Raw genomic sequence first — 24,233 nt, 5'->3', positions numbered from 1 at the left:
ACTATGTGTTGCTCTTTTTTTGGGCAGTGTTGGTTCTGAGAAGAGCCAGTGGTTGACAACTCAACGTTTTGATCAATATGCTCTGATTGTCTTTATGGTTTCAATGAGTGTTCTCTGATTGTCTCTGCTAATGTCAAACAGAGCATACTGATCGAAATGTTGAGTTGTCAACCACCGGCCCTTTTCAAAAATAACACTACTCGAACAAGATGTACAAATGATGCTACTGCAGACCATACCCGTTTATTTAAAATTCATGTTAGAAAATGAAGAAAATCTACTGTGTGTTGCACCTTTTGACAATGTTACAAATAATCATGTTGTTTCTTTTGCTATTAATAATCACCGTGGCAACCATTGCACCACAGTTGATTCTTTATGACAATTTCTTTAAAAGAGTTGTGAGCTGTAAGCTATTTTGAAATATGGTCGTTCAGAAAAGAAAAAAATATATATAATTTTTTAAAGGTAGCAAGGGCAATTGCTACGTGCCTTTGGTTTCTTCCTTGGTGAATTTAAAAATATTCCCCTTCAAGTTAAATTCTTCACCTCAGAAAAACAGCCTTACATATGCGAAAAGTACATTTTTTTCTGGAATCTAGTTGATTTGAAACTTATCGACAGAATAAATACTATGTTTTGGGCTGACTTTTAGTCTGGCTAAATAAATTCTTTTGACACCCCGAACAAAGACTTTGACAAAATCGGGAGACCAACAATAGGCTAGATAGCTCAGCTGGTACAGCGCCAGCATATCAATATGGAGGTCGTTGGTCAAATCCTTCTCTGTCAATTTTTGTTTGCTCAACCTAAATCCTTTTTTAAATTCACCCAGTCAGTTTCCCCTCTTGATAAAGTATTTTAATTCAAAAATGAGGTAAATTTGAGAAACGGCCATATTTCAAGAAGTTGTTTGACCCAGTCGTATTCTTTCATTCACCCTCCTCCACCCTAAAAAAAAACCTCGTCTTTTAACCGCTCCCTCCTCTCATGCCATCCTCCACATCACCACCATCTTTATCATCCATCATCATCATCTTCATCCTCATCAACCTCCCCTCCTCGCCTCCTCTCAAGAAGGAAATGGAGGAGGAGGAAGACAAGAAGTGCTTCTGCTTTCCGGGGGTAAATCAATATTTTTTAAACTAGATTCCGTACATTTTCAGTAAAACTTTTTGCAGCCAGAGATTTACTGGTTATTGTGGTGAATCGTGGTACAGAGGTGGCTGTTCAGAAACCCAGTTCACTCTCCACCTTAATGCAACTACACAGCAAAATTTGACATTTTTTTTTAGTGCCACTCGCTTTGTTTGTTCTTTGGGTGTCATGATTTTGCTTTGCATGTGTGCATTATGTGGATTTTGAACTGGGCTTTTATTCAGCGACTTTAAAGAGAAGGTACAACATTGCTAGATTTTTGACAGAAAAATAACAAGGAAGAAATAACCTTCTTTATTGTTGGGATCAAAGTCTATAGATGGGGGGAAAAAACCTAGTGATAGTAAAACGTATTCGTGAAACTATAAGTAATTTTTATTTTCAAATGTTTGTCCAGAAAGAATTTGTTCCAGATTAGTTTTATTCAAAAATTTTGCACTCAACTCAGTTTCCTCTTCTTATTTTGTTTCCCTTTCTTTTTTTAAGATGAAAAATAACAGACACACTTCTTTAAATGTGAATGTTGTACTTACTCTAGATGCATGAACCAATTTTACAACAGGGGGACATTTTTGAAAGCAGTCAATCTTTCAGATTATTTCATCATCGTCTCCTCTTTCACTCGATCCTTTACAAAATGGCCGCACTCAATCTCATCAGATTGGATGCCTTAACTAATTTAGTTGTTTGAAGTTTGACGTCATTGATGGTTAGAATTTCAACAAAGGAATTTTGTCAATTAGATTAGGTAAACACTATATGGAGGGATTGGGGGGGGGGGGGCAAGAGTTCTGTAGGGAAAATTTGTAAATTTGCATTTCTGCTGCAGCTCTGAAATGAAACAATACTTTTAGCCTGTCTTTGTGAACAATACTCACATTATTGATGAAATACTGCTTTGTGACAACTCTATTCCCTTTCAAAAGAAATATAAATAAGCTGATTCAAAAATGTTCTTCCTACAAAAACCAATACTGCAAATACATTACGTCGATGGACATAATTTGCTTTGAAAATTTATTGAGTGGATGCAACTCTTTATTTCAAAGAATTCTGTTTTCATTTTGTTAAGGATCAGGTTTTGATATGAAGAGACATTTTATTTTAATTGAGGATTTGGGGTCAAGGGTGATTATTTTTACTATTTGTGGGTTTCGATCAAATTATTAAATTCAGCACTTTGAGTCTAGAATCGCAATACTTTGAATACTTAGAGTATAGCCATAGCAGGACAAACTAGAATGGTCCATTTATAAACCTGCATTATGTATACCGCCATCTTTGTCTGTTCCCAGTGTACCATAGCTGTGATGAACACAAGTACTCAAAAGGGGCCAGACTAATTTGCCCTTCCAGCCTCGGTTTCTTTAGATACAAAACAAGATGGCGGCAGCATGATGGAGGATTATAACATTGCCTGATGAAGACACCTTTTGCTCGTTATCAATTCATGAATGCCTTCATTTGCTTTCATCTCTTTTCCCGGTTCACTTTTGTTTCTCTTTACATGCATCTCCCATCACCCTGTGCCTCCACCACCCTGTGCACCCCTTGAAAATGCCTGGTACTTCGGATACACTGGAACACCTTAATTGTCACGCACCACCTTTTACCTCCCTACCCAAGGATGATGCACCATTGCACAGCATGTTTACACCATCAGTTGTAGCTACACCCCCTTCTCCTAGGCTGCCTCCGTCGTTGCTTGGAAAACACAGAATCAAAGCTAAACACATCAAGTCACTTAACGCTGAAGCCAAGACTAACTCAGTTGATTCAGATTTGAGAGATCCTAATGATAGAGATGATTGGGATATCATGATTCAAAACCGAGATCCTGATGAAACAGATTTAAGCTCAATGTGGAATATCACAGTTAACACTACCCCTAGCTTGGGTCATATGTCAAAGAGCAAAGGTCAAGTATCAGAAAGCGAAGACTCTTCGTCGGCAAGCTCTAGACAGTTTCCTTTACATGTAACGTGGGCAGAAAACCACCACAGATATTTGTCCCGATTTAAAAAGCATAAAACAAAGTCAACACACTTTGTTACACGCGTCGAGGGCTCTGCACACAGCAAGTGCGCTCAGTTAAGCACTAGTGTCCCTGATTTCGGAGGAAGTCGGAATTTTCAGCCTGGTGGAATATCAGGAAGTAAAAAAGACATTGAAATGACCAGAGACAGTGAAGATGGGGACAGTGCATGTGGGTGCTCCTGCTGCGGTCGGGTAATTTATGTCGTCAATTTATAAGTTAGTGCATGATGCTAGTGGAAGTTTGCTGAGCATGTTTGTTTGACAAGACTAATCATATAAATGTCTGATTTGTAGTTCACAACTTCATAGAGCTGCTTCTAAATCGCTAAGCGCAAAATATTGTTGCTTACCCGAAGATGGTTTCATTCAATAAACCTTGCAATAATTTGGACTGAATTCCTGCTTATTTTCCTTAGTGGAATGTTATACATGTAAGCAATATTTTTGGCTGAAGTGGCACTATGCAAGTTGGCTTAGGTCTTCCATGGGTTTCTTAGTTTGCATGCGAAGTTTTTAAACCTTCATACCTAAAACTTCTAACGTGCAAATCCTACAGCCAGGGATTTTGATGATATTAATTTTTTCTGAGGTTCAGATTAAAGTTTAATCTCACTATTGGTCACTGTTTTCAGGGATCGGAAATAGAAAAAGAAAAACAAAAATTGCTGTAGAGTTCCTGGCACGTTGACTTAAGAATGTTTCCTGACTATCTCGTTTTATTTTCTTCTCATATATTGGTATCTTTTTTTATCCTTATTTATTTGTAGTTTTCTTCATATCTTTCTTTGTTGGTCGAGTTTTATAATCTTGGAACTGACCAGGGCCCAATTTCATGGCTCTGCTTACCGTAAGCACGGAACTGGCGCTTACGGAAGCAGGGAATTCTGTGCTTACGGCAAGCGTATTTCACGGGTTAGCGGCGAATTTTGGCTTCTGCGCGTGCATACTCCACGTTACTAGGCATTCTAGGCTTACAAGGCTAGTGCAGAAATTCAGCGCTTGCACGTAAGCGGGGAATTGTGATTGTAAGCGCAGAATTCGGCGGTAAGCAGAGCCATGAAATTGGACCCAGTCTTGATAAGTTTCTGCATAAATAAGTTTATAAACAAATTTAAAAGTCAAACTGAGTGGCATTGTGATTAATTTATGATCATTGCAACAAGTTTTGTCAACAAGGTCTCATTTATTTTAAAACTGAGACAGGGTATAGGCCAGTTTTTTGTCAATTTTACTCAGTTTCAAATTTTTAAATTTGTTTGATCAAAATATCAAATTGAATTCCTTAGTTATCAAATAATATATTTTTATAATGAAAAACACCAAAAAAAATATCATCTTTGAATTTCATTTAAATTCTTTTTAAAGGTTTCATTCTATTTTGAGGTTTCATTCTATTTTGATGTATGCTCACTGATTACGAAGTTCATACCAGTACCAATTACGAGAGAAATATTTCCCTCTGAAACATTTGATGACCTGTAAATTCAGTGTTGCTTATTTGTATTGCCACAAACAAGACAATTCCAATACAGTATGCTCAAAATATCTTATTTAATCATTAGCTGCAATTGTACGTTTTATTACTGTTCTCTTGAAATAAATTTTCATTTCTTAACAAAACTAACATTTCATTTTCTTCAACCTTAGTACTTATGACACATATCTAACCCATTTTAATTTAAAAGGTGAGGTTTAAACTAATAGAAAGTTAGTTTAAATTTAAACTCCAATTTTAGGTAGTCTTTTAAAAATGACCACTTGTAATAATTAGCTTAGTAAGTTTTGGTAACAGACAAACCAATAACAGCTCCAGATTGTCAGATTATCTAAATAATGATTGGTGCTATATATTTTTTTTTAGGGGCTGTCCAAAGTTGTCATCATTTTTAGAAAAAAATGTTGAAAACTTTCGATAACCCCTGAAGATACTTGACACTTTTGGTACATGTAGTTGTAAAAGACAAGTTTTCTCACTTGGTGTATCCCAACATACATGTATGCATAAAGTAACAAATCTGTGACAATTTGGGCTCAATTGGTTGTCGAAAGTTCCATGAGAATAACACACACAAAAATACCTTTGTTGCACAAATTTGTGTGCTTTCAGATGCCTAAAAAGGTCTTATTTGAGTAAGAAATTACCTCTTATAAAAAACTATGTTACTTCAGAGGGAGCCGTTTCTCACAATGTTTTATACTACCAACAGCTCTCCATTGCTTGTTACCAAGTAAGTTTTTGTGCTAACATAGTGTCCAGCCTTTAACAAATGTTGAGATTAGCTCAAAACTGAGTTTTGAAAGTTACACTGGTTATATTTAAAACTCATTGATCTTCTAATTTATCTGATTGAATCTAGGATTGCAATTTGACAAAGTGTTGTCCAGAGCCGAAAGGATGTTTCAAAACTCGAATGGAACACTCGCTGTATATACTCTCACCACACAACAGGTGAGTCTTTGTTTTGCTCTTCAGTGTGAGTCAAAGACTCATTGAGTAAAATGTCTCTCTTGAAGGTTTTGCAGTGGAGGGCCCCAACCTCGTTCCCAGGGATGATCAATCTTGCAGCGTCATTTTTTCCCAGCATGCCTTGCTCGATCATAACCCCTGGAATTGGTTCATTAAAATTTGCTAGAATCCTTTCTACACACGCACGCATGTCTTCTGTGGGTTTTTTTTCTTTTCGTGTTCGTGCTATAAGAAGCGGGGGCGTGATCGTGCAAATATCTTAAAACTACATTCAGCACTATACAACTAATGCTTAACCAATTTTATGAGCCAATCAGCGTTGTTTCTCAGTACATCCCTTCAGGGGTCAGTGCTGAGAGGTATCAATACGGCACGTTGCCCATGTAGCGAGGCTGGGCGTGGCTTACAGGGGGATTACAACCATAGAGTTATATATAAGAACTAGAGGGCGCACTGGCCTATATATACACGCCCTGGCATGCGCACAGGCGGCCATTTTCTAAGTTGACAAAACAGCCATCTCACAGCGTGTGTTTGTCTGGCCATTTTGTAAGTTGAACAAACCGCATCGCGTGAGTGTTCAATAAAAAAAACTCAAACGTGTATTTCATATTCAACGCGCGTACAGAATGGCGCTTGTCATCTTGCGGTCCCGTCGCGTTTGTGCAAGCAGCATCACCAGTGCGCCCTCTAGTTCTTATATATAACTCTATGATTACAACACACTTTTTTTATGAACAGGATAAAGGGAGTGTGGTGTCTAGGCAGTGGGAGGGGCTTAATGCAAGGATCTACTGTAATGCTAGACTTTGCCATAAAAACCCTTCTCAGATGGCGTAGACTGTATTTTATCGCTCCCTGTGCTGGAGCACTTACGCATGCACACTAAGCACACATGTTACCAGAACTGAAAGTACATGTTTTATGAAACACAAGGCTTTATGGGGCTACAATTACAGATCATTTGCATAGTACTCCATAAAATTGTGCTCGTTCAAACACATGTGAGTCATTAAGTCTGTTATAATTGTAAACTTCAACTACTACTATTTGAACTATTTTTCTGGCAGATTTCGACGAAGATTACAGAGTTTAATTGCCCATAAGTGGTTTGACTACGCTGTACTTTTGATCATCTTTGTGAATTGCATCACTCTAGCCATGGAACGACCAGACATTAAAGAGGACAGTGTGGTAAGTATTCAACAATTGCATGTAACTACAACAATGTTCTATCTAGCTGTATCATGCTGCCACCATCTTGGTCATGTTCCTTGAGTCCAACGGCAGTTATTTACACTAATACTCATCGTACAAGGAACCAGACTATATTTTTACTTCCAGCTTCAGTTTGGTTTGGCCAGGTCCGAATTGGTGGCTACGGCTGCGGCTATGACCATTGCCAGGGGTGTTGCTAAGGGCGTCCTATACTTCAATGCATGACGACGCGGTGATCCAGCCGTAGCCGTAGCCGCCAATTCGGATATGGCCTTACATTGATTTGAATGGGAGAAAATCAAGATGGTCGCACCATGATAATGGTCTATAATAAGCCAGGGGCACACTAGTAAAAATTATATTTTTGAAATAAGGAAAAAGCTTATTTTAAGGAAACCTTTTCAGCATCATTCACAAAAATCTATATGGAAAGTTTTCTAAGGAGTGACAGAATAATTGTTTTCTTGAATTAAAGGAACATTACAGAATTGATAAGAAAAGAAAACTTGTCTAAGATCACAGGTTTACATAAATCTTACACAGCCTAATGATGATGATAGTAGAAAACATCCCTTGAAATATTTCTGTCTGAAATGTCACATTTGATGAAAAATAAATAACACTAATTTCCCGTTTGGGAGTTTATCGCTCAATGAGCGTTTTATCAATATTTTTTTAAACCGATGTCATGCAAAATGTGTAATCGGTTTCTTACTATTTTTTCGTGACCCAGATTAATCTCAAACTTCTACAGGTTTGTTAGTTTATGTATATGGTGGATTACATAAAGTGCTTACACTGCCAGCAACTGTTTGTTAGCAAAAAAAACAAGTATGTAATGTTCCTTTAAGATTCTGTTCTTATGTAAAAAAAAAAAACGTTTCAGCGGTTTAAATATTTATAATTGTTGTATGGATTGCTTCCCACTAACCCCTCATCATCTTATTCTCTCATCCCGCAGGAGAGAACTCTTCTTAACATCTCCAACTACATCTTCACCGGCATCTTCACCTTTGAGATGGTGGTTAAGGTCTTAGCGAAGGGCTTCCTGTTTGGTGAGCATGCCTACCTCTACAGCGGTTGGAACATCATGGATGGTAGCCTGGTCATTGTCTCCTGGATTGATATCACTATTATACTAGTCTCATCCAATAGTCCAGAGATCTTCGGTATACTCCGGGTGTTCAGGCTACTAAGGACTCTCAGGCCATTGAGGTAAACACATATTGCTTACTTGCAGTGGACACTATTGGTAATTACTCAAAATAATTGTACGCATAAAACCTTACTTAGTAATGAGTTATGGCGGGAGGTTGATAGTATAAATCGTTGTGAGAAACGGCTCCCTCTGAAGTGACGTAGTTTTCGAGAAAGAAGTAATTTTCCACGAATTTGATTTCGAGACCTCAAGTTTAGAATTTGAGGTCTCAAAATCAAGCATCTGAAAGCACACAACTTCGTGTGACCACGGTGTTTTTTCTTTCATTATTATCTCGCAACTTCGATAACCAATTGAGCTCAAATTTTGACAGGTTTGTTATTTTATGCATATGTTGAGATACACCAAGTGAGAAGACTGGTCTGTGACAATTACCAATAGTGTCCAGTGTCTTTAAGTCGAGTGATGTCCTCGAGTCATGATGGTTCCCCATTCCTTTCTGCATGTCCCCCAGTGCCAACTTGAAATGTGCTGATTCAAGATCCGTGTCCATTTTAAGAATGACACTGTAAGTTAGTGCAGGTCTACCAGGTTTCCTCCTCCAATGCTTAGGGGTCCACAGAACAATATTGGACACTGGTTCGTCTTTGCTCCTGTAGCAGTAGCCAGCGAAACGCTTCCTTCTCTGTCTGATTTTTGATGATAGCTTAGGTAGGTTCCCATATAGGACTTTGTCAGTCACATGTTGACTCCAGTGGATGTTTAGAGCTGTTCTTAATAACCTTGTGTAGCATCCATTAACATATAATTTTGGGTTAAAGACACTTGACACTATTGGTAATTGTCAAAGACTAGTCTTCACAGTTTGTGTATCTAAACATATGCATAAAATAACAAACCTGTGAAAATTTGAGCTCAATCGGTCGTAGAAGTTGCGAGATATTAATGAAAGAAAAAAACACCCTTGTCGCACCATGGTCACACAAACTTGTGTGCTTTCAGATCCTTCGAGACCTCAAATTCTAAATCTGAGGTCTTGAAATCAAATTTTTGGAAAGTAACTTCTTTCTCAAAAACGAGAGGGAGCCGTTTCTCACAATGTTTTATACTATCAACTTCTCCCCATAACTCGTAATCAAGAACGGTTTTATGATAATAATTATTTTGAGTAATTACCAATAGTGTCCACTGCCTTTAAATGTCACACTAGGCACCTTTATTTGGTGCAACGTGCATCCGGTAAATTATCAGCACATGCTGACAAGCTTTTACCATGGGTTATAAGAGGGTTTGTTTAAACCTATTTCTACTGGTTTTTTATTTTCATAGTTTTACCGTTTTAATTAGCAGGTGAAATATTTCTGCTATTAAAGCAATATTTGCCATGCTTAATCTTATAGTCAAGGTTTGCGGTAACACCATGTAATGATAATCTCTAAATGAGTTGGGGTGGTTTGGAAAAGAACCGTTGGTTTCAACTCCTCAGAACCACCCCAACTCATTTAGAGATTATCATAATATGGTGTTATCGCAAACCTTATTATACCGTATTTCCACAATGCAACGTTTCAAATCCTACTTAATTTTAATAATGGACAATTTGAAGCGTGTCACTGGAGTGGTAATATAAAATGTTTTTCTGGTGACATCTTGATGACGTTTGTTTTGTTCTTGATAATTTTATTGTCTAGGGTCATTAGTAGAGCCCCTGGTCTGAAGCTTGTCGTCCAGACCTTAATGTCTTCACTTCGTCCAATCGGTAACATTGTCATTATCTGCTGCACTTTCTTTGTCATCTTCGGAATCCTCGGTATTCAGGTAAAGAAAATTATTCCTGATTTTTTAACCTTTATTCATTTTCTTTAATTTCACCTCTTAAGTCCTTTTAAATTTAAAAGATCACTGGCACGTTCATCCGGAGGTCTTGGATCGAATCCCCATCTAGTAAATTTGCTTCTTTTTTTTTAACCCCAAAAATCGTTTACAAATTTACCCAGTCAGTTTCCCTTGTGGTTTATTCTGATAATTTTAAAAGTAAGCATTAATTGACTATTGAATCTGTGAATAATTGCATTGCTAGAAATGGCATTCTTGCAATAAGAAAAAACAAATATTTAAAAAAAAACTTTTCCTTTGTCACTTAAAAAAAATAAATAAATAGAAAACTTTCCTGTGGAGTGATACAATTCAATTTTGTTCTTGACATATGAAATTTCTTATCTAGCATGTTTATTTCTGAAGTTTTATTATTTTCTTTAATTTCACCTCTGTTGCCCTTTTAAATATCAAGCAAGTTGTTTCGCCTATTAAATATTTGAATTACAAATTGTCTACGCCAACCTGACCTCTGACCCTTTGCACTGCTAAAAATGAACAAGAAAAACAATTATTTGCAGAAAACTTTGCTTGTGTCACTCCCCCAAAAACTTAAAACATCTTCTAGGGAGTGACACAATAGCCTTTTCTTTATAAACATCATTTTCTTTTGAATTTCATCTCTTCTGCCCTTTGAAATATCAAGCAAGTATTTCTGACGTTGGAATCTGTGAAAACAAGTCAAATTGTCAATGCTGACCCATGACCCTTTGCACTGCTAAAAATGGCATTCTTAAAATTATTTTCAAAAGTCTTTCTTGTGCCACGGGCAAAACAACGTAACAGAAAAATGTTCAAGGAGTGACACAATTTTTAATCATTACAAATATGAAATTGCAGTTAATGATCTTATGACATGTAGCACAGAGCCGACGAGTTGTAATCTTAGACTTCAAGCAAGACTCTGCTAGGGTCAAAACGTCAAGCCATTACCTATTCTTTGGAGTTGCAATTGAATAATTATTTTATTTTTTTTCCTACAGCTATTCAAGGGCACCTTCTATTATTGCACCGGTCCTAACATCAAACACGTCATGAATAAAACGCACTGCACCGACACCCATCCAAGTAATCGATGGGTCAATCGGCAGTACAACTTTGACGATTTAGGACAGGTATGATTTAAACCCGGTTCTAGCCTTTTTTAAATTTTGTTTTACATACTTGCAATTTGTCCGCTTATTTTCATATAAAAGGATTCTGTTGATGTACACCTAATTTATTACTTGTTTCTTTTAAAGACAGTGGACACTATTGGTAATTGTCAAAGACTACTCTTCACAGTTGCTGTATTTCAACATATGCATAAAATAGCAAAGCTGTGAAAATTTGAGCTCAATCAATCGTCGAAGTTGCAAAATAATAATGAAAGAAAAAACACCCTTGTCACACAAAGTTGTGTGCTTTCAGATGCTTGATTTCGCGACCTCAAATTATAAATCTGAGGTCTTGAAATCAAATTCGTTGAAAATTACTTCTTTCTTGAAAACTACATTACTTCAGAGGGAGCCGTTTCTCACAATGTTTTATACTACCAACCTCTCGTCATTACTCATAATCAAGTAAGGTTTTGAGCTGATAATTATTTTCAGTAATTACCAATAGTGTCCACTGCCTTTCAAGCTATAATGCTAAATATTTGTGGGTTTCAGCCATTCTTTCACATTTGTAACTTGGTGCCTTAGTCGGATCACTATATTATTCAGTTCTGTTTTTCATACTCTAACATATTTTATGCTTACATGTTATGTTTAAGTTGTTAACCTATGATGTCCATGTACATGGTTTTATTTTCTAGCCCTTTTTGTACATAAATTATCAGATATATTTTACAACTCGTCTTGTTATTCGTCAATAGGGACTTTTTAAAACTCCAAACATACCCAAACAAGATTTTAAAAGGAAGTAGAATTTATACCCAAGTCTTTTTGGCGGTAGACGTTGTTGATTGTATTGATTTCAAAGTAAAAACAACTTCCTTCTTTGTTTTAGGCGCTGATGGCTCTGTTTGTTTTGGCCTCCAAAGATGGGTGGGTGGAGATTATGTACAATGGAATCGATGCTGTTGGTGTTGATATGCAGGTAAGAGTCAAAAAAATTGTTAGCATAACATTTTACCTGTTAACAAGCAATGGAAAACTGTTGTTAGTTTACAGCATTGTGAGAAACGGCTTCCTCTGAATTATTGTTGTTATTGAGAGAGAGGTCATTTCTCACTCAAAGAATAAAAGTCCTCAGCTGAAGCCCTTTCTTATGCATCTGAAAGCACACAAAGTAATGCATCAAGGGTGTTTTTTTTTCATTCATTATTCTCTTGCAAATTTGATGCCCAAATTTTCACAGGTTTGTTATTTTATGCATATGTTGGGATACACCAAGTGAGAATACTGGTCTTTAGCAATTACCAAATGTGTCCAGTGCCTTTAAAGGCAGTGGACACTATTGGTAATTACTCAAAATATTTATCAGCATAAAACCTCACTTGGTAATGAGTAATGGCGAGAGGTTGATAGTGTAAAACCTTGTGAGAAACGGCTCCCTCTGAAGTGACATAGTTTTCGAGAAAGAAGTAATTTTCCACGAATTTGATTTCAAGACCTCAAGTTTAGAATTTGAGGTCCCGAAATCAAGCATCTGAAAGCACACAACTTCGTGTGACTAAGGGTGTTTTCTTTCATTCATATCTTGCAACTTCAATGACCAATTGAGCTCAAATTTTCACAGGTTTGTTATTTTATGCATATTGTTTAGATACACAAAGTGAGAATACTGGTCTTTGACAATTAGCGATAGTGTTCACTGTCTTTAAGGCAAAACATTGAGATAAACCTACCAACTCTTCAGAGCTACAACCTCTTCAAAAAGAGATGAATCATGATAAGATCAAACTAATAAATGTCAACCTTCTGATAAATTGTTTCCTTCCATTCCTCAGCCAAAACAAAACAACAACGAGTGGCTCATCCTCTTCTTCATCTCCTTCATCCTCATCGTTGGCTTCTTTGTCTTGAACATGTTCGTCGGTGTCGTCGTTGAGAACTTCCACAAGTGTCGTGAGCAACAGGCGGCGGAGGAGTCGGCGCGTAGACATGCAAAGCGAATGCGCAAACTGGAGAAGGCGCGACAGAGTATGTCTCGGGCCAGAGATGGGGATGGTTTGTATTCACATTGCTGCCGCTGCAGCGATCTTAAGATCGCAGCAGTGTTTTTTTTACATGTCTCGCTGTTTTCTCTCTATCGTTCTCTCTCGTGATTGTTATCGGTTCATATCCAGAGGCTCCGGAATATGAACTTGGGGGGGATTTTTTGTTTTTATATGACAGCAATTTGCACATTGCAAGGTTCTCCGATCCTTCCCCTAAGATTCCAATTCACTCTGATCCACTTGGAAGATTCTCTTATTTCCATCAATATTTCTTAGACTTTCTTTAAACAAATACCAAGCATGAAATGAAGTCGTGAAGAAAAGTCATTTTTTGGAATGCATTTTTCTATGACGACAAGGCACTTTGGAAGCTGTATTTTGTATGGATTAGAAATAAATTTCAATTCTCTGGAATGCATACTTCTTGAAAAACCTTGTCTAAAAAAAACCTACTTTTTGACAGGCATTTTTGACAATTTCAAAACCATTTTTCATCCTTAAAATATCATTTTCGAGGGCACGATTAGCAAGTCATGATTGATGAAACGAATCTTGCATTGTGCATTTTAGTCAGCTCTGCATGTAATCCAGGCAATTCATCGTCGTTGCAATTTTTGTTAGTGTGTGTCCGGCATATCTTTGTTCTTTGCATTTGTTTCGTGGTGAGTTGTGCACCGAAACTCATGGTGCTGTTCAGATTTGAAACGTGCATTGTTTATGTGTGTAATGCAATATTTGTATGGGCAAAGCACTGGTTGTTTTATATTGCCAACAATTTTTTTTTTTTTTACAAAATGGCGGGGTATGTGTTGCATGATGCACGCAGCATGTTTATGTTTCATTGTGCTAGTTGGGTTGTTGTTGTGGAGCGGTCTTGCTAAGCTGTTTGTGATAAGCTACATATGCTGCTGGCTTTGTTCTCTGTTTATAAGAATCGCTAAAGATGTGATATGTTAGCTCTTCTTATGGAATTCCTTAAGGGGGCTCCTTAAGCCTGGTTCATACTTTCTGCGAATGCAAAGCAATTTTTTTAGGTTTCATGGCTGTTTTTCGCAGCGAATGTTTCGCAGGAGATGAACATATTCAACTTTTGCGAATTATTCGTTGCGAGTTTTTGACGTCACAATTAGTATCACATTTGCAGGAAGTATGAACTGGGCTTTATCAGCCTTTACTTATTACTTGGTTGCCAAGATTCTTCAAAGATTCTCTTGACTGGCAAAATTTATTCTGCCAGGAAGTTGGAACGGATTAATGAATGAAATTTACATGAAAATCTACTCATTCTAATATTGAGAAAGAACTGGTTGCAACTAACCTTGAACCAGCCCAGGAGGGAAGATTATTGTCTTAGTATAGAATTGGCTGCAAAATTGCTTGCTTATGAATGTTGTTTTTCAGCTTATTCCTTGCGTTTGTAAACATCTGCTGTCATTGAAGAGCTCATTTTTGTGAATCTTGTCTACTGTTTGTCTTTCTGTACCGATTTTTATTCTTGTCTTCATCTGTCTTCATGTTTAGATCAAATCATCAGTCCTTTTTAATTTCTTTAAATTTTTAAATAGTCGTTCAAACTCATTATTACAACAGTTTTCATTTCCTTCTTTTTGATAATAGACGAGTCTTTGCAAAAAATACCAGAAATTAGTAAGTTACCCGGGCAACATTTTAACTTATACTCAAACCTCACTGAATAAGGAATAAGAATAAGATTTGTCAATGAGATACTCCTGCTTCCTGACAAGGAATTGCGGAATCTTGCAGGACGGAAAATAAATGTTTGTAAGATTTATAACTGGGCTTGTTAAAAAAAGGCCGTTTATTCTCCAGCTTTAAAGTGATTTTAAAATCTCGGCCAAAAATACATCCTACAGAAATGGCTGAATACTAAAGGCAAGCTAGAGAATATTACATCCAGGCATGTTATTTTAAACCATTTGAAAAAAAAAAAAAAAATCATATTGTGAAGGGAGTAAAACATTCTTTTCGCCCTAAGATTGTCTGTCATTGACTCATCTATTCTTTGGGAAAATAAATGAACACAATTATTTATTTCTAACATAAATAAATTTGGCATGAGGTCATCTATGCTTTAGAGAATATTATGTAGGCATTTGTGGTATAGAACGAACTTTTTACTTTATGTAAAACAAATTTTGTTAAATGGGATGATAAATTGTTTTAGCGAAACTAAATAAGAACCATGAATGCTCTGCACAGTCTTCTCTGAAGCTTACACACAAACACTTCTGCAAACAGAGTTGTGGGAACTTTTGGTTCTTTTTACTTTCCTTTTCTTAAGAACCTCCTTGTGAGGACCCATTTAAAAATAAATAAAAAGCTGGGGACTTTCAATTCATTGTGTAAAATTCCCCACAACTCTGTGTATGTCAGAACAAAGGGACACACTAATAACAATTCTTGGGTTTTTTTAATGGCCTTTTTTTAATGGTATTTTAAAGGTTAAACATTGTTACTTTTTTGATTGAAACTGACCCTTGCCAGAGCTGCCACGTTTACTTGATTCTTTCCAAAAATTCCCCCAAAATGAGCCAATCTTTCCATGTTCTGATCGACACATTTGAAAATCTTCATGATGATGAAAACATATCCCCGTTATGTTGAATGTAATTCTAAATATCTCGCTGATTGCCTTAATACACAATCATCCTTATTGTAGGATGCAAATGTTGGCGGCTCTGCCTTGCAATATAAAGTCATCACCAACTGATTTGCTATTTCTTTGGGGTTAAAACTTGACACGTTCATTGTTCAAACTGCGCTTTAAGGAACACGTTGCCTTGGATCAGTCGAGTTGGTCTTCAAAAAGCATTTGTAACCGTTTGTTATAAAATGCATATGAGTAGGAAGATGTTTTAAAAGTAGAATACAATGATCCACACAAAAATGCCTTGACATTGCGTGGTTTTCGTTTTACCTCGTCGACTAACATGGTCGGCCATTAATGGGAGAAAAGTTTTTGACTCCCATAAATGGCTGACCGTGTTAGTTTGCAAAGTAAAAGGAAACCACGCAATTTCGAGGCAAATTTGTGTGGATCATTGTATTCTACTTTTAAAACATCTTTCTAACCATATGCATTTTACAACAAACGGTTGTAAACGCTTTTTATAGACCAACTCGTCCGGTCCAAGGCAACTTGTTCCTTTAATATGCTGCTTTGAATTGTCCACATTTAGAGTACCAAATGCAGTGTGAACAGCCGGCGTGCATTGAGACTTTTTACGATTTTCTCCAAAATGGCAGACTAGAGTTGGGTGGAATGACCGTTGATAAGGGCTCTATGGGTAGTAGCAGGCATCATGCCAAACACTAGAAAAGGTGGCGGGAAATTAACTTCACAATTTAACAAAATTTCTCTGCTGTCACAAACACATGCATAGGACAGTAGACGGGAGAAACACCATTGATTCTTATTAATGCCCATTCATTGTACATACTGCCAAAAATTGTGTTCTTGAAGAAAGAGAAAAACAATATTATTTCAAAAAACTTTTCTTGTGTCAATAAAAAAAAATCTTAATACTAGATATACTAGATAAAGTGTCTAGAGATCTCTAGGAAACTTTTCAGTGACACAGGAACTTTTGTTTTTAAATAAGATTGTTATTCTTCTTATTTTAAGAATACAATTTTTGCAGTAAGAACACTAAAACATAATAATGCACTTTCCATAACACCAAAAACTTAAAGACCTACTACACGAAAATTATGAATTGTTTCAAAGTCTTTTCATTTCACACCACCTATGTTTGTCTTCAGAAGAAACGCATTTGAATAAATATTTTCTTGAAGAGACCATCCCTCTACAAAACTGTAAAACTGATTATGTTTTTTAGTTTTGCTGTTTGGGAAATTCAACAGTCTTCCCGTCAGTGCAACAAATATTCCGATCCTTATACTACAAGTTATCACACAAGCGCGAGTGGAATACGGAAAAATATAGCGCTTCTGCATCCCATTTCCAACGAGGCCGAAGCAAACTTGGCGCGTTTGACTCTTTCAAACATAAAGAGTATATGCTTATGAACAATAAAACAATTTTTTTAGTAATTGTTTGTCACGATTTATATGTTTAAAAAATATATAAAGTTGTTTGGGGGGCTGACTCCGCCTACCCCTTTTGTGACGTCAATCGAGGCAGACTTTGCCTGCAATGCGTATAGTAAACACACGTGCAAAGTACATGTACGTCCAAGTCGTGAGTTGGTACATTTCAAAAAGTGTTTTTCTGCATTCAGCAGCAATACACAAGGTCGGCATTATCGGAAAAGAAAAGTCTGCCTCGATTGACGTCACGAACAGTGCCCTCTCGGGTCGGGGTCTACTCTTAAATTTGTAAATAACATAAGAACTGACTTTTTAAAACCTTAGTTAACTGTTTATTCACATTCCACTCATCAAAACACATATTAGTGACAAAAGCTTTATTTTGAAAAAATACTACTTCCAGGTGACTTTAATATTTTATACACTTCATTTAACTTCTTATTCATAGAAATTGACTTTAAAAATATCACACATAAAAATTAATTGAAAGATGTTTGTATCAGCTGTCAGCCACCATAGCAACAAGATGTTTATTTTCCACTGAAATAGATGTCGCAGATGAACAAATTTTTATTGAATAAAGTTTTAAGTCGCATTGATCACAAAATACCTCAATCTTTTGGAGATAAAATTATCAAAATCGGAATCTAAAAACTTCTTAAACGTGTAGGAGTCAAGGTGATGGGTGCGTTCGTTTAGCTTCAGCGGGTCGACCCCGGTGTGTGGTGTTTTGTTTTTCCAGAAAGAACGTGTGCAGATAATTACCCACGTTCGTCCTGGAAAAAAAACCTGCCACACACCGGGGTCGACCCAGGGAAGCTAAACGAACGCACCCAATATACCTTCATTACAGGGGGCCATCTTGTTGTTCTTTTCCATTTCACTATAATCAAAGTGAGGCTGGAAGGAAAATTAGTCGGGTTACATTTTTAAAAATGAGATTTTATAACTGTCATTGTCACTATGTACACAAATACAGCCATAGCATAAGGGTTAATTCAGACCAAATCAACAATAATTCTTATACTTTTTCAATTCACTTTTATCTTTAATTTTATGCATGACATGTAGATGTACATCATCTTCATAACGAAGCATGGCATGAAAAACTGCATCATAATTTAATTAGTTAACGATGAACTAAATCTCATACTTCTATTTTTATTTTTTTACGAATTCTAGGTAGGCTAAATCAAAATAGGAAACCTATGCCCATTTGTTTTAATAATACATGTAGATCTCAACTTAGACTTAAATGCAGTGGACACTATTGGTAATTACTCAAAATAATTATTAGCATAAAACCTTTTTCTTGGTGACGAGTAATGGTTGATGGTATAAAACATTGTGAGAAACGGCTCCCTCTGAAGTGACATAGTTTTCGAGAAAGAAGTAATTTTCCACGAATCTGATTTCGAGATCTCAGATTTAGAACTTGAGGTCTCGAAATCAACCATCTAAACGCACACAACTTTGTGTGACAAGGGTGTTTTTTCCTTTCATTATTATCTCGCAAGTTTCGATGATCGATTGAGCTCAAATTTTCACAGGTTTGTTATTTCATGCATATGTTGAGATACACCAAGTGAGAAGACTGGTCTTTGACAATTACCAATAGTGTCCACTGTCTTTAAGGGATTTGCTCTTTGTTTTACTCTCTCTATCTCTATCTTTTAGAAGACCTTCACTTCTCTTTTTTTCCCCGGTTAATTTTGTTCTCCTTTGCATAAATATTAAGCCCATTCTGTAACTCGATCTTCTGTGATGGTTGCAGATTGTCAAAACCTTGGTCTTTTGCACATTTGTTTTTGAGGGAAAAGCATTCTTTTGAAATATGACTGTAGTTATTGTAAATGAAGCGGAATGCTTTATGGTCATAGCTTGATGGTCATTGTTACATGATGCTTTGTTTAAAAGCAGCACACCACGTTTCCATAGAAAATGCTTTAGTGTCAGTCATAATCAGCATTGTGCAGGCTGCTAGTGAGCCAATTACTGGTTGCCATGGTAATGTCGTGCGGCACATTTTCAAGAATTTTGAGCAGACGCCAACCAGAAATGATATTCACCATTAATTCTAGTCTTGGCACAAGATGTCAATGATTGATAGTGGATGTGGCTCCCACTAACCCGCCAAGTTGGTATAATCATGTCAGAAGAGGGTGCTCTATAACGATATACAACCGACTGCAGTACACTTTCCACTATCGATTGCTGTTGTCTCGGACCAAGACTACATTCATGCTAGTTTTAAACACAAGGCAATTACGAAAATGAATGATGAAGAAAAAAGGGACAAAGCTGGAAAAAGCAATATCTTGAGCAGCATGATTTGGTGTGGGGGCTTATACGGATGAGATTTTGAAAGCATGTGAATTGTGTCTAATGGAGGAAGCATGTGAGCATGATGCAAATAGAATGAAATGATTGTAGATGTAGCTGTAGTGTGATGATTTTATTGTCATGTTCTTGGAATGTTAACTTACACTAAAATGTTGACTTGGAAAAAAAGATATGGAATAAGACAATTCAAATAAAAGGAGTTAAATTTTGAAGAATGTAAGAGCCATTCAGTTATCATGGTTTACTACAAGTGGGCTGTTAGAAAAAAATTGTTCAGTTGAATTCTATTTTTTTGTCTGACTGCCCTCGATTTCCTGCAGAATTTTTTTTTCAAAATTGCAGTATATTTTTGTCTGTAAGAAATTTCATAACTCACAAAAGATACTTTTTGCCTCAGTTTAATGAACTTTTAACAACAAAGTAACAGAAACATGTTTGGCCTTGATTGAATAAAATTTATTATACTTTATAAGGAGTTTTGTTAACATTTTCAGAAGCTAAGTTGGTTGCTTTAAAGTATTTGCTTGCCACTTTTCCTTCCCTCATCCTACTGATCTTTCCTAACACATCTCCTTTCCCTGGCATTCATCTCTTCAAAACACACACCCTATCATGGGTTCCCTGGTAACCTTCACTCACCATCCCTCTAACCTTCTGCACCTTTTTTCACTGGCTGGATTGAACTGGATTGAACCGGATTGAACCGGATTGAACCTGATCTAACTGGATTGATGGAGAGAAAACACTGTTGGCTTGGTTGCCAAATACATAACAGCAAGACAGAAACAATAAGACGAAGCTCATCAGCATTTCCTCAAGGATAAAAAAGAGATCATTAAAAATTTGAAAAATAATAAAATTTAAAAAAACTTTACTGGTGTCTTGAAACATGTTTGAATCAAACCAAACCCATGATGATTATGAATATTCATAGATATGGTAATGAGTGATGAGCTTCTTTATTGCAGCAATGTGGTTACATTAACCCCAAATAATTTATTATGTCAAATATTACTATAAATATGCAAAATTACTTTAAACATGCAATAAAAAAAACTGCACTTTTTTTAGTGTTCCTTAACCAAGGGTTAACACGAGGTAGTATAACTATTATAACTGATATTTAATGTTTTTAAATAGAAGAGAAAGATAATTAATTAACCACACTTTGCATCATCCTGTCGAGTTTAGACGCACTCCTCACAATGCACCTGACCTTTGACACCCAACCTTTGACACCATATTTAGCTAGAATCATCAAAACCAATACATAGAAGACAAAAATCAACATCTAATTCATCTTAAAAATACATACAGTAATGATTTTCCAGTTCTAGTATAACATCACCTTCAGTAATAATTATTGGTAGATACTACAGCTTCGGTCGTAATGGAAGACTTTTGAATGCTAGGTGGCAGCAGATTGCTATGAAGCCCAGTTCATACTTCCTGCGAATGCGAATACGAAGCAAGTTTTGACGACACAGAGCTGTTTTCGCAGCGAATTCGCAGGAGTTTAACACAGTTCAACTGTTGCGAACTATTTGTTGCAAATTTGTGATTTGCATACGCAGGAAGTATGAACCAGGCTTTATCAGGGGTGCATTTTGGCGGTCGTAACCAATAACTGTATCAGTCATTGGCCATTGCTTCACTAATGGGCAAATCAACCGAAACAGTTATTGGTTACGACCGCCAACACAAACCCCAGGTGAAGTTCCATTATATAAGTCGCCCTGAGCATGCGCACATAGCTAAGAACAATGGATTTACTTTGTAAGTCTGCTACCACCTAGAGTCGCAAAAAGTCTCCCATTCTTGGAACACTTCTTGAGGAATCGTTTTCGCCCTCGTATCAATGTTGAGGGTCAATGCTTGTTTTCATTATAATATGATTCAACAACAACAGGGATGTAGGGACGCAAGCATTTCAAGTAACATTAACTAAAAAATAAGTCTGTCCATCTTCCACAGGAAGAAAATGTTAATTGTTGAGACACTATTTATCATACTCACCCCACAAAATAACAATAAAACTGATTATGCTTTTTTCCCCTCTATTTCCACAACTTTTCCGACCAATCAGGAGCAAGAGAACAGCCCTACTATGCAGTATACTCAAGGCCGAGACGCGTGATCCATGATCTTGTCATCAATAAAAACTTTGATTTGATTGTAGCTGCAATTATCTTTATCAATGTCATCTCCATGGCCATTGAACACTATGGCATGCCAGAGGTATAGTTACGTGATTAAGACATTTTTTTGGTGTTTATTTGAATATTGTTATTGGTGTTATTTTTATTTTTATTTATTTTTTAGTTGGGTGTTTCTGTGCTCATAGTCCATCAAAAAAAGAAGATAAAAAAACCTTTATTTTTTATTATTTTATTTGAATAAAAATTTTAAACAATTATAATTAAAGAACATAATGTGTACGTACTTTTTCCTGTTTTGCTGCACATTTTCTTATGAACAGTCAATCAAAAAGTGCGGGTGGGGGGGGAGGGGAATCTGATATGCCGTTTCCTTCCAAGACTGAAAAGTCGCAGGGAGGGGGACAAGACAACCTCCATCCTCTCCTACCCATTGATTCTCAACTGTACTGTGTTTACATATTGATATTAATTTACTTTGTTCATTTCCTGTTTAGCTATTAGAGGAAATCTTAAGGTACTTCAACTATGTCTTCACAGTGGTCTTCATTATTGAGGCTTTGCTCAAGATCACAGCCTTGGGTTTCTTGAGATACATCAAAGATAGGTCAGAAATATGTATTTATAAAATTGTTATTATTTTGTAATTTTGTTAATAATTTTTGTAAAAGTGTTGGTTTTATAAGCCTACAGCAGCTTCAGATAGTAAATGGCATTTTGAGAAATATTTCACTTCAAAGTAATGTGCCAATGTAAAAATGTTGTTATGACCCAAAATTTGAATCTGAGAAGCATTACCGGGTACTGTAATTTATAGGGTGCGTTCGTTTAGCTTCCCTGGGTCGACCCCGCAGTGCTCACTCGGGTGAGCCCCTGACAAGAGCTAATCGAACAATCGCACTCGCCCTCTCGTGGTGACGGCATGCACCTCAGGTCACCCCCAAGTGACCCACTCCACCAGCAGGGCACTTGGGGCTCACCCGGGTAAGCCCGTCAATGCTATTCGAACGTACCGGGGGCAGACCGGGGTCAACCCAGGGAAGCTAAACGAACGCACCCATAACTGTCATTGTCAATCAGATTGTGTATTCTTCCTATGTGGACATACGTGCTCAGGATTTTTTGCCACATCTCAAAAACGTGTCCAAATGAAATTTTCATATTTTAGTGTAATTATATAGATCTAAATTTATAAAGGATTCAAACAACCAAACGAAAGGTATACTTTGCCTTTAAAGGCAGTGGACACTATTGGTAATTACTCAAAATAATTATTGGCATAAAACCTTTCTTGGTGACGAGTAATTGTGAGAAACGGCTCCCTCTGAAGTGCCATAGTTTTCGAGAAAGAAGTAATTTGCCACGAATTTGATTTCGAAAACTTGAGGTCTCGAAATCAACCATCTAAACGCACACAACTTCGTGTTGCAAGGGTTGTTTTTCTTTCATTCATATCTCGCAACTTCGACGACCGATTAAGCTCAAATTTTCACAGGTTAGTTATTTTATGCATATGTTGAGATACACCAACTAAACTGTGAAGGCTAGTCTTTGACAGTTACCAATAGTGTCCACTGCCTTTAAACATAGTCTCATTACCCATTTTGTATTGTTATTCTTCCCCTTTTTAGGTGGAATAAATTGGATATATTCATCGTGATTTTATCCATTGCGGGAATCTTTCTAGAGGAGTTACAGACTGGAATCATTCCCATCAACCCTACAATCATCAGAATCATGAGAGTTCTCAGGATTGCAAGAGGTTAGTCAACGTTTTGTTGTAATCTCTAAGCGTAAATCTGAATCTCATCCGAGCGAAAAGTGTTCATAATTCTTCAAAGCAGACATTGTTGCGTCTCTCGGCTGGCACTGAAATATGACATAGAGACCAAGAGATCTGCCTTGACTACATTTGTGACTTGATACAGTTTTGAACAGAGCACACTCCCAGTAATATGTTATGCCATCCTGGGGCCCAATTTCATAAAGCTGTTAAGCAGAAAATTCTGCTTAGCAAATGTCTAGTCTATAGAAAGAAATGTTAAGGGTACCAGTCGCAGCAATGGGAACTGTGCGCTATTCTGGCTTGTAACCTATTTTTGCTAAGCAAAAGTTTGTTAAAAAGTGCTAAGCATGTTTCTGTGCTTACAAGCTTTATGAAATTGGGACCTGCTCAGTGGGCTTTGAAATACCCACTAGACCACTGGCCAGAGTCCAACAGTTTTAGCATTAGGCCAGTAACCCACTCGCAGTTTAATACTCGCAGCTTGAAATATCCACCGGATCACCAGCCAGAAACAAGCACTATTATCATTGGGCCAGTAACCCCCAACTACATAAACCATAACAATTCCTGCAGTCTATGTTTTTCCAAACACACCTTTAAAGACTGACAACATACATGTAGCATTTAAAATTTGAGTCCCTCACAGACATTACCACAAAATACTGTTCAAACAAACCTTTCCCATTAACGTACCAAGACACTCCGACAATTTTTGGGAAGTTGGATATATTCCAACTAACGTGTTCGTTCATGCTTTGTCGCATGAATAAACTGGTCTGACAACCAATCATTAATTGTGTAATGGTATATCACATGAC

The 24,233-nt window shown here is 36.8% G+C and overlaps 1 protein-coding gene across 11 annotated transcripts in view; it reads left to right on the top strand.

Moving 5' to 3' along the window:
- LOC117293140 (voltage-dependent T-type calcium channel subunit alpha-1H-like) overlaps positions 1-24,233 on the top strand; it is a 107,349-nt gene that overhangs the window by 62,630 nt on the left and 20,486 nt on the right. For 8 of the 11 annotated variants that reach the window (XM_033775368.1, XM_033775375.1, XM_033775367.1 and 5 more), the window contains 11 exons: positions 5,553-5,644; positions 6,733-6,856; positions 7,842-8,095; positions 9,731-9,857; positions 10,898-11,029; positions 11,907-11,996; positions 12,850-13,069; positions 14,677-14,706; positions 21,560-21,711; positions 22,127-22,236; positions 23,261-23,391. In XM_033775368.1, coding sequence (XP_033631259.1) covers positions 5,553-5,644; positions 6,733-6,856; positions 7,842-8,095; positions 9,731-9,857; positions 10,898-11,029; positions 11,907-11,996; positions 12,850-13,069; positions 14,677-14,706; positions 21,560-21,711; positions 22,127-22,236; positions 23,261-23,391 — 1,462 coding nt within the window. The remainder of the gene's footprint in view (positions 1-5,552; positions 5,645-6,732; positions 6,857-7,841; positions 8,096-9,730; positions 9,858-10,897; positions 11,030-11,906; positions 11,997-12,849; positions 13,070-14,676; positions 14,707-21,559; positions 21,712-22,126; positions 22,237-23,260; positions 23,392-24,233) is intronic. The other 3 variants (XM_033775373.1, XM_033775371.1, XM_033775370.1) reach the window with 2 other exon arrangements.

The sequence above is a fragment of the Asterias rubens genome, chromosome 7 (assembly GCF_902459465.1).
Source record: "Asterias rubens chromosome 7, eAstRub1.3, whole genome shotgun sequence".
NCBI classification, from domain to species: Eukaryota; Metazoa; Echinodermata; class Asteroidea; order Forcipulatida; family Asteriidae; genus Asterias; species Asterias rubens.
Note: the sequence above shows the minus strand (reverse complement) of the source record. Positions and strands in the feature narration are given on the sequence as shown.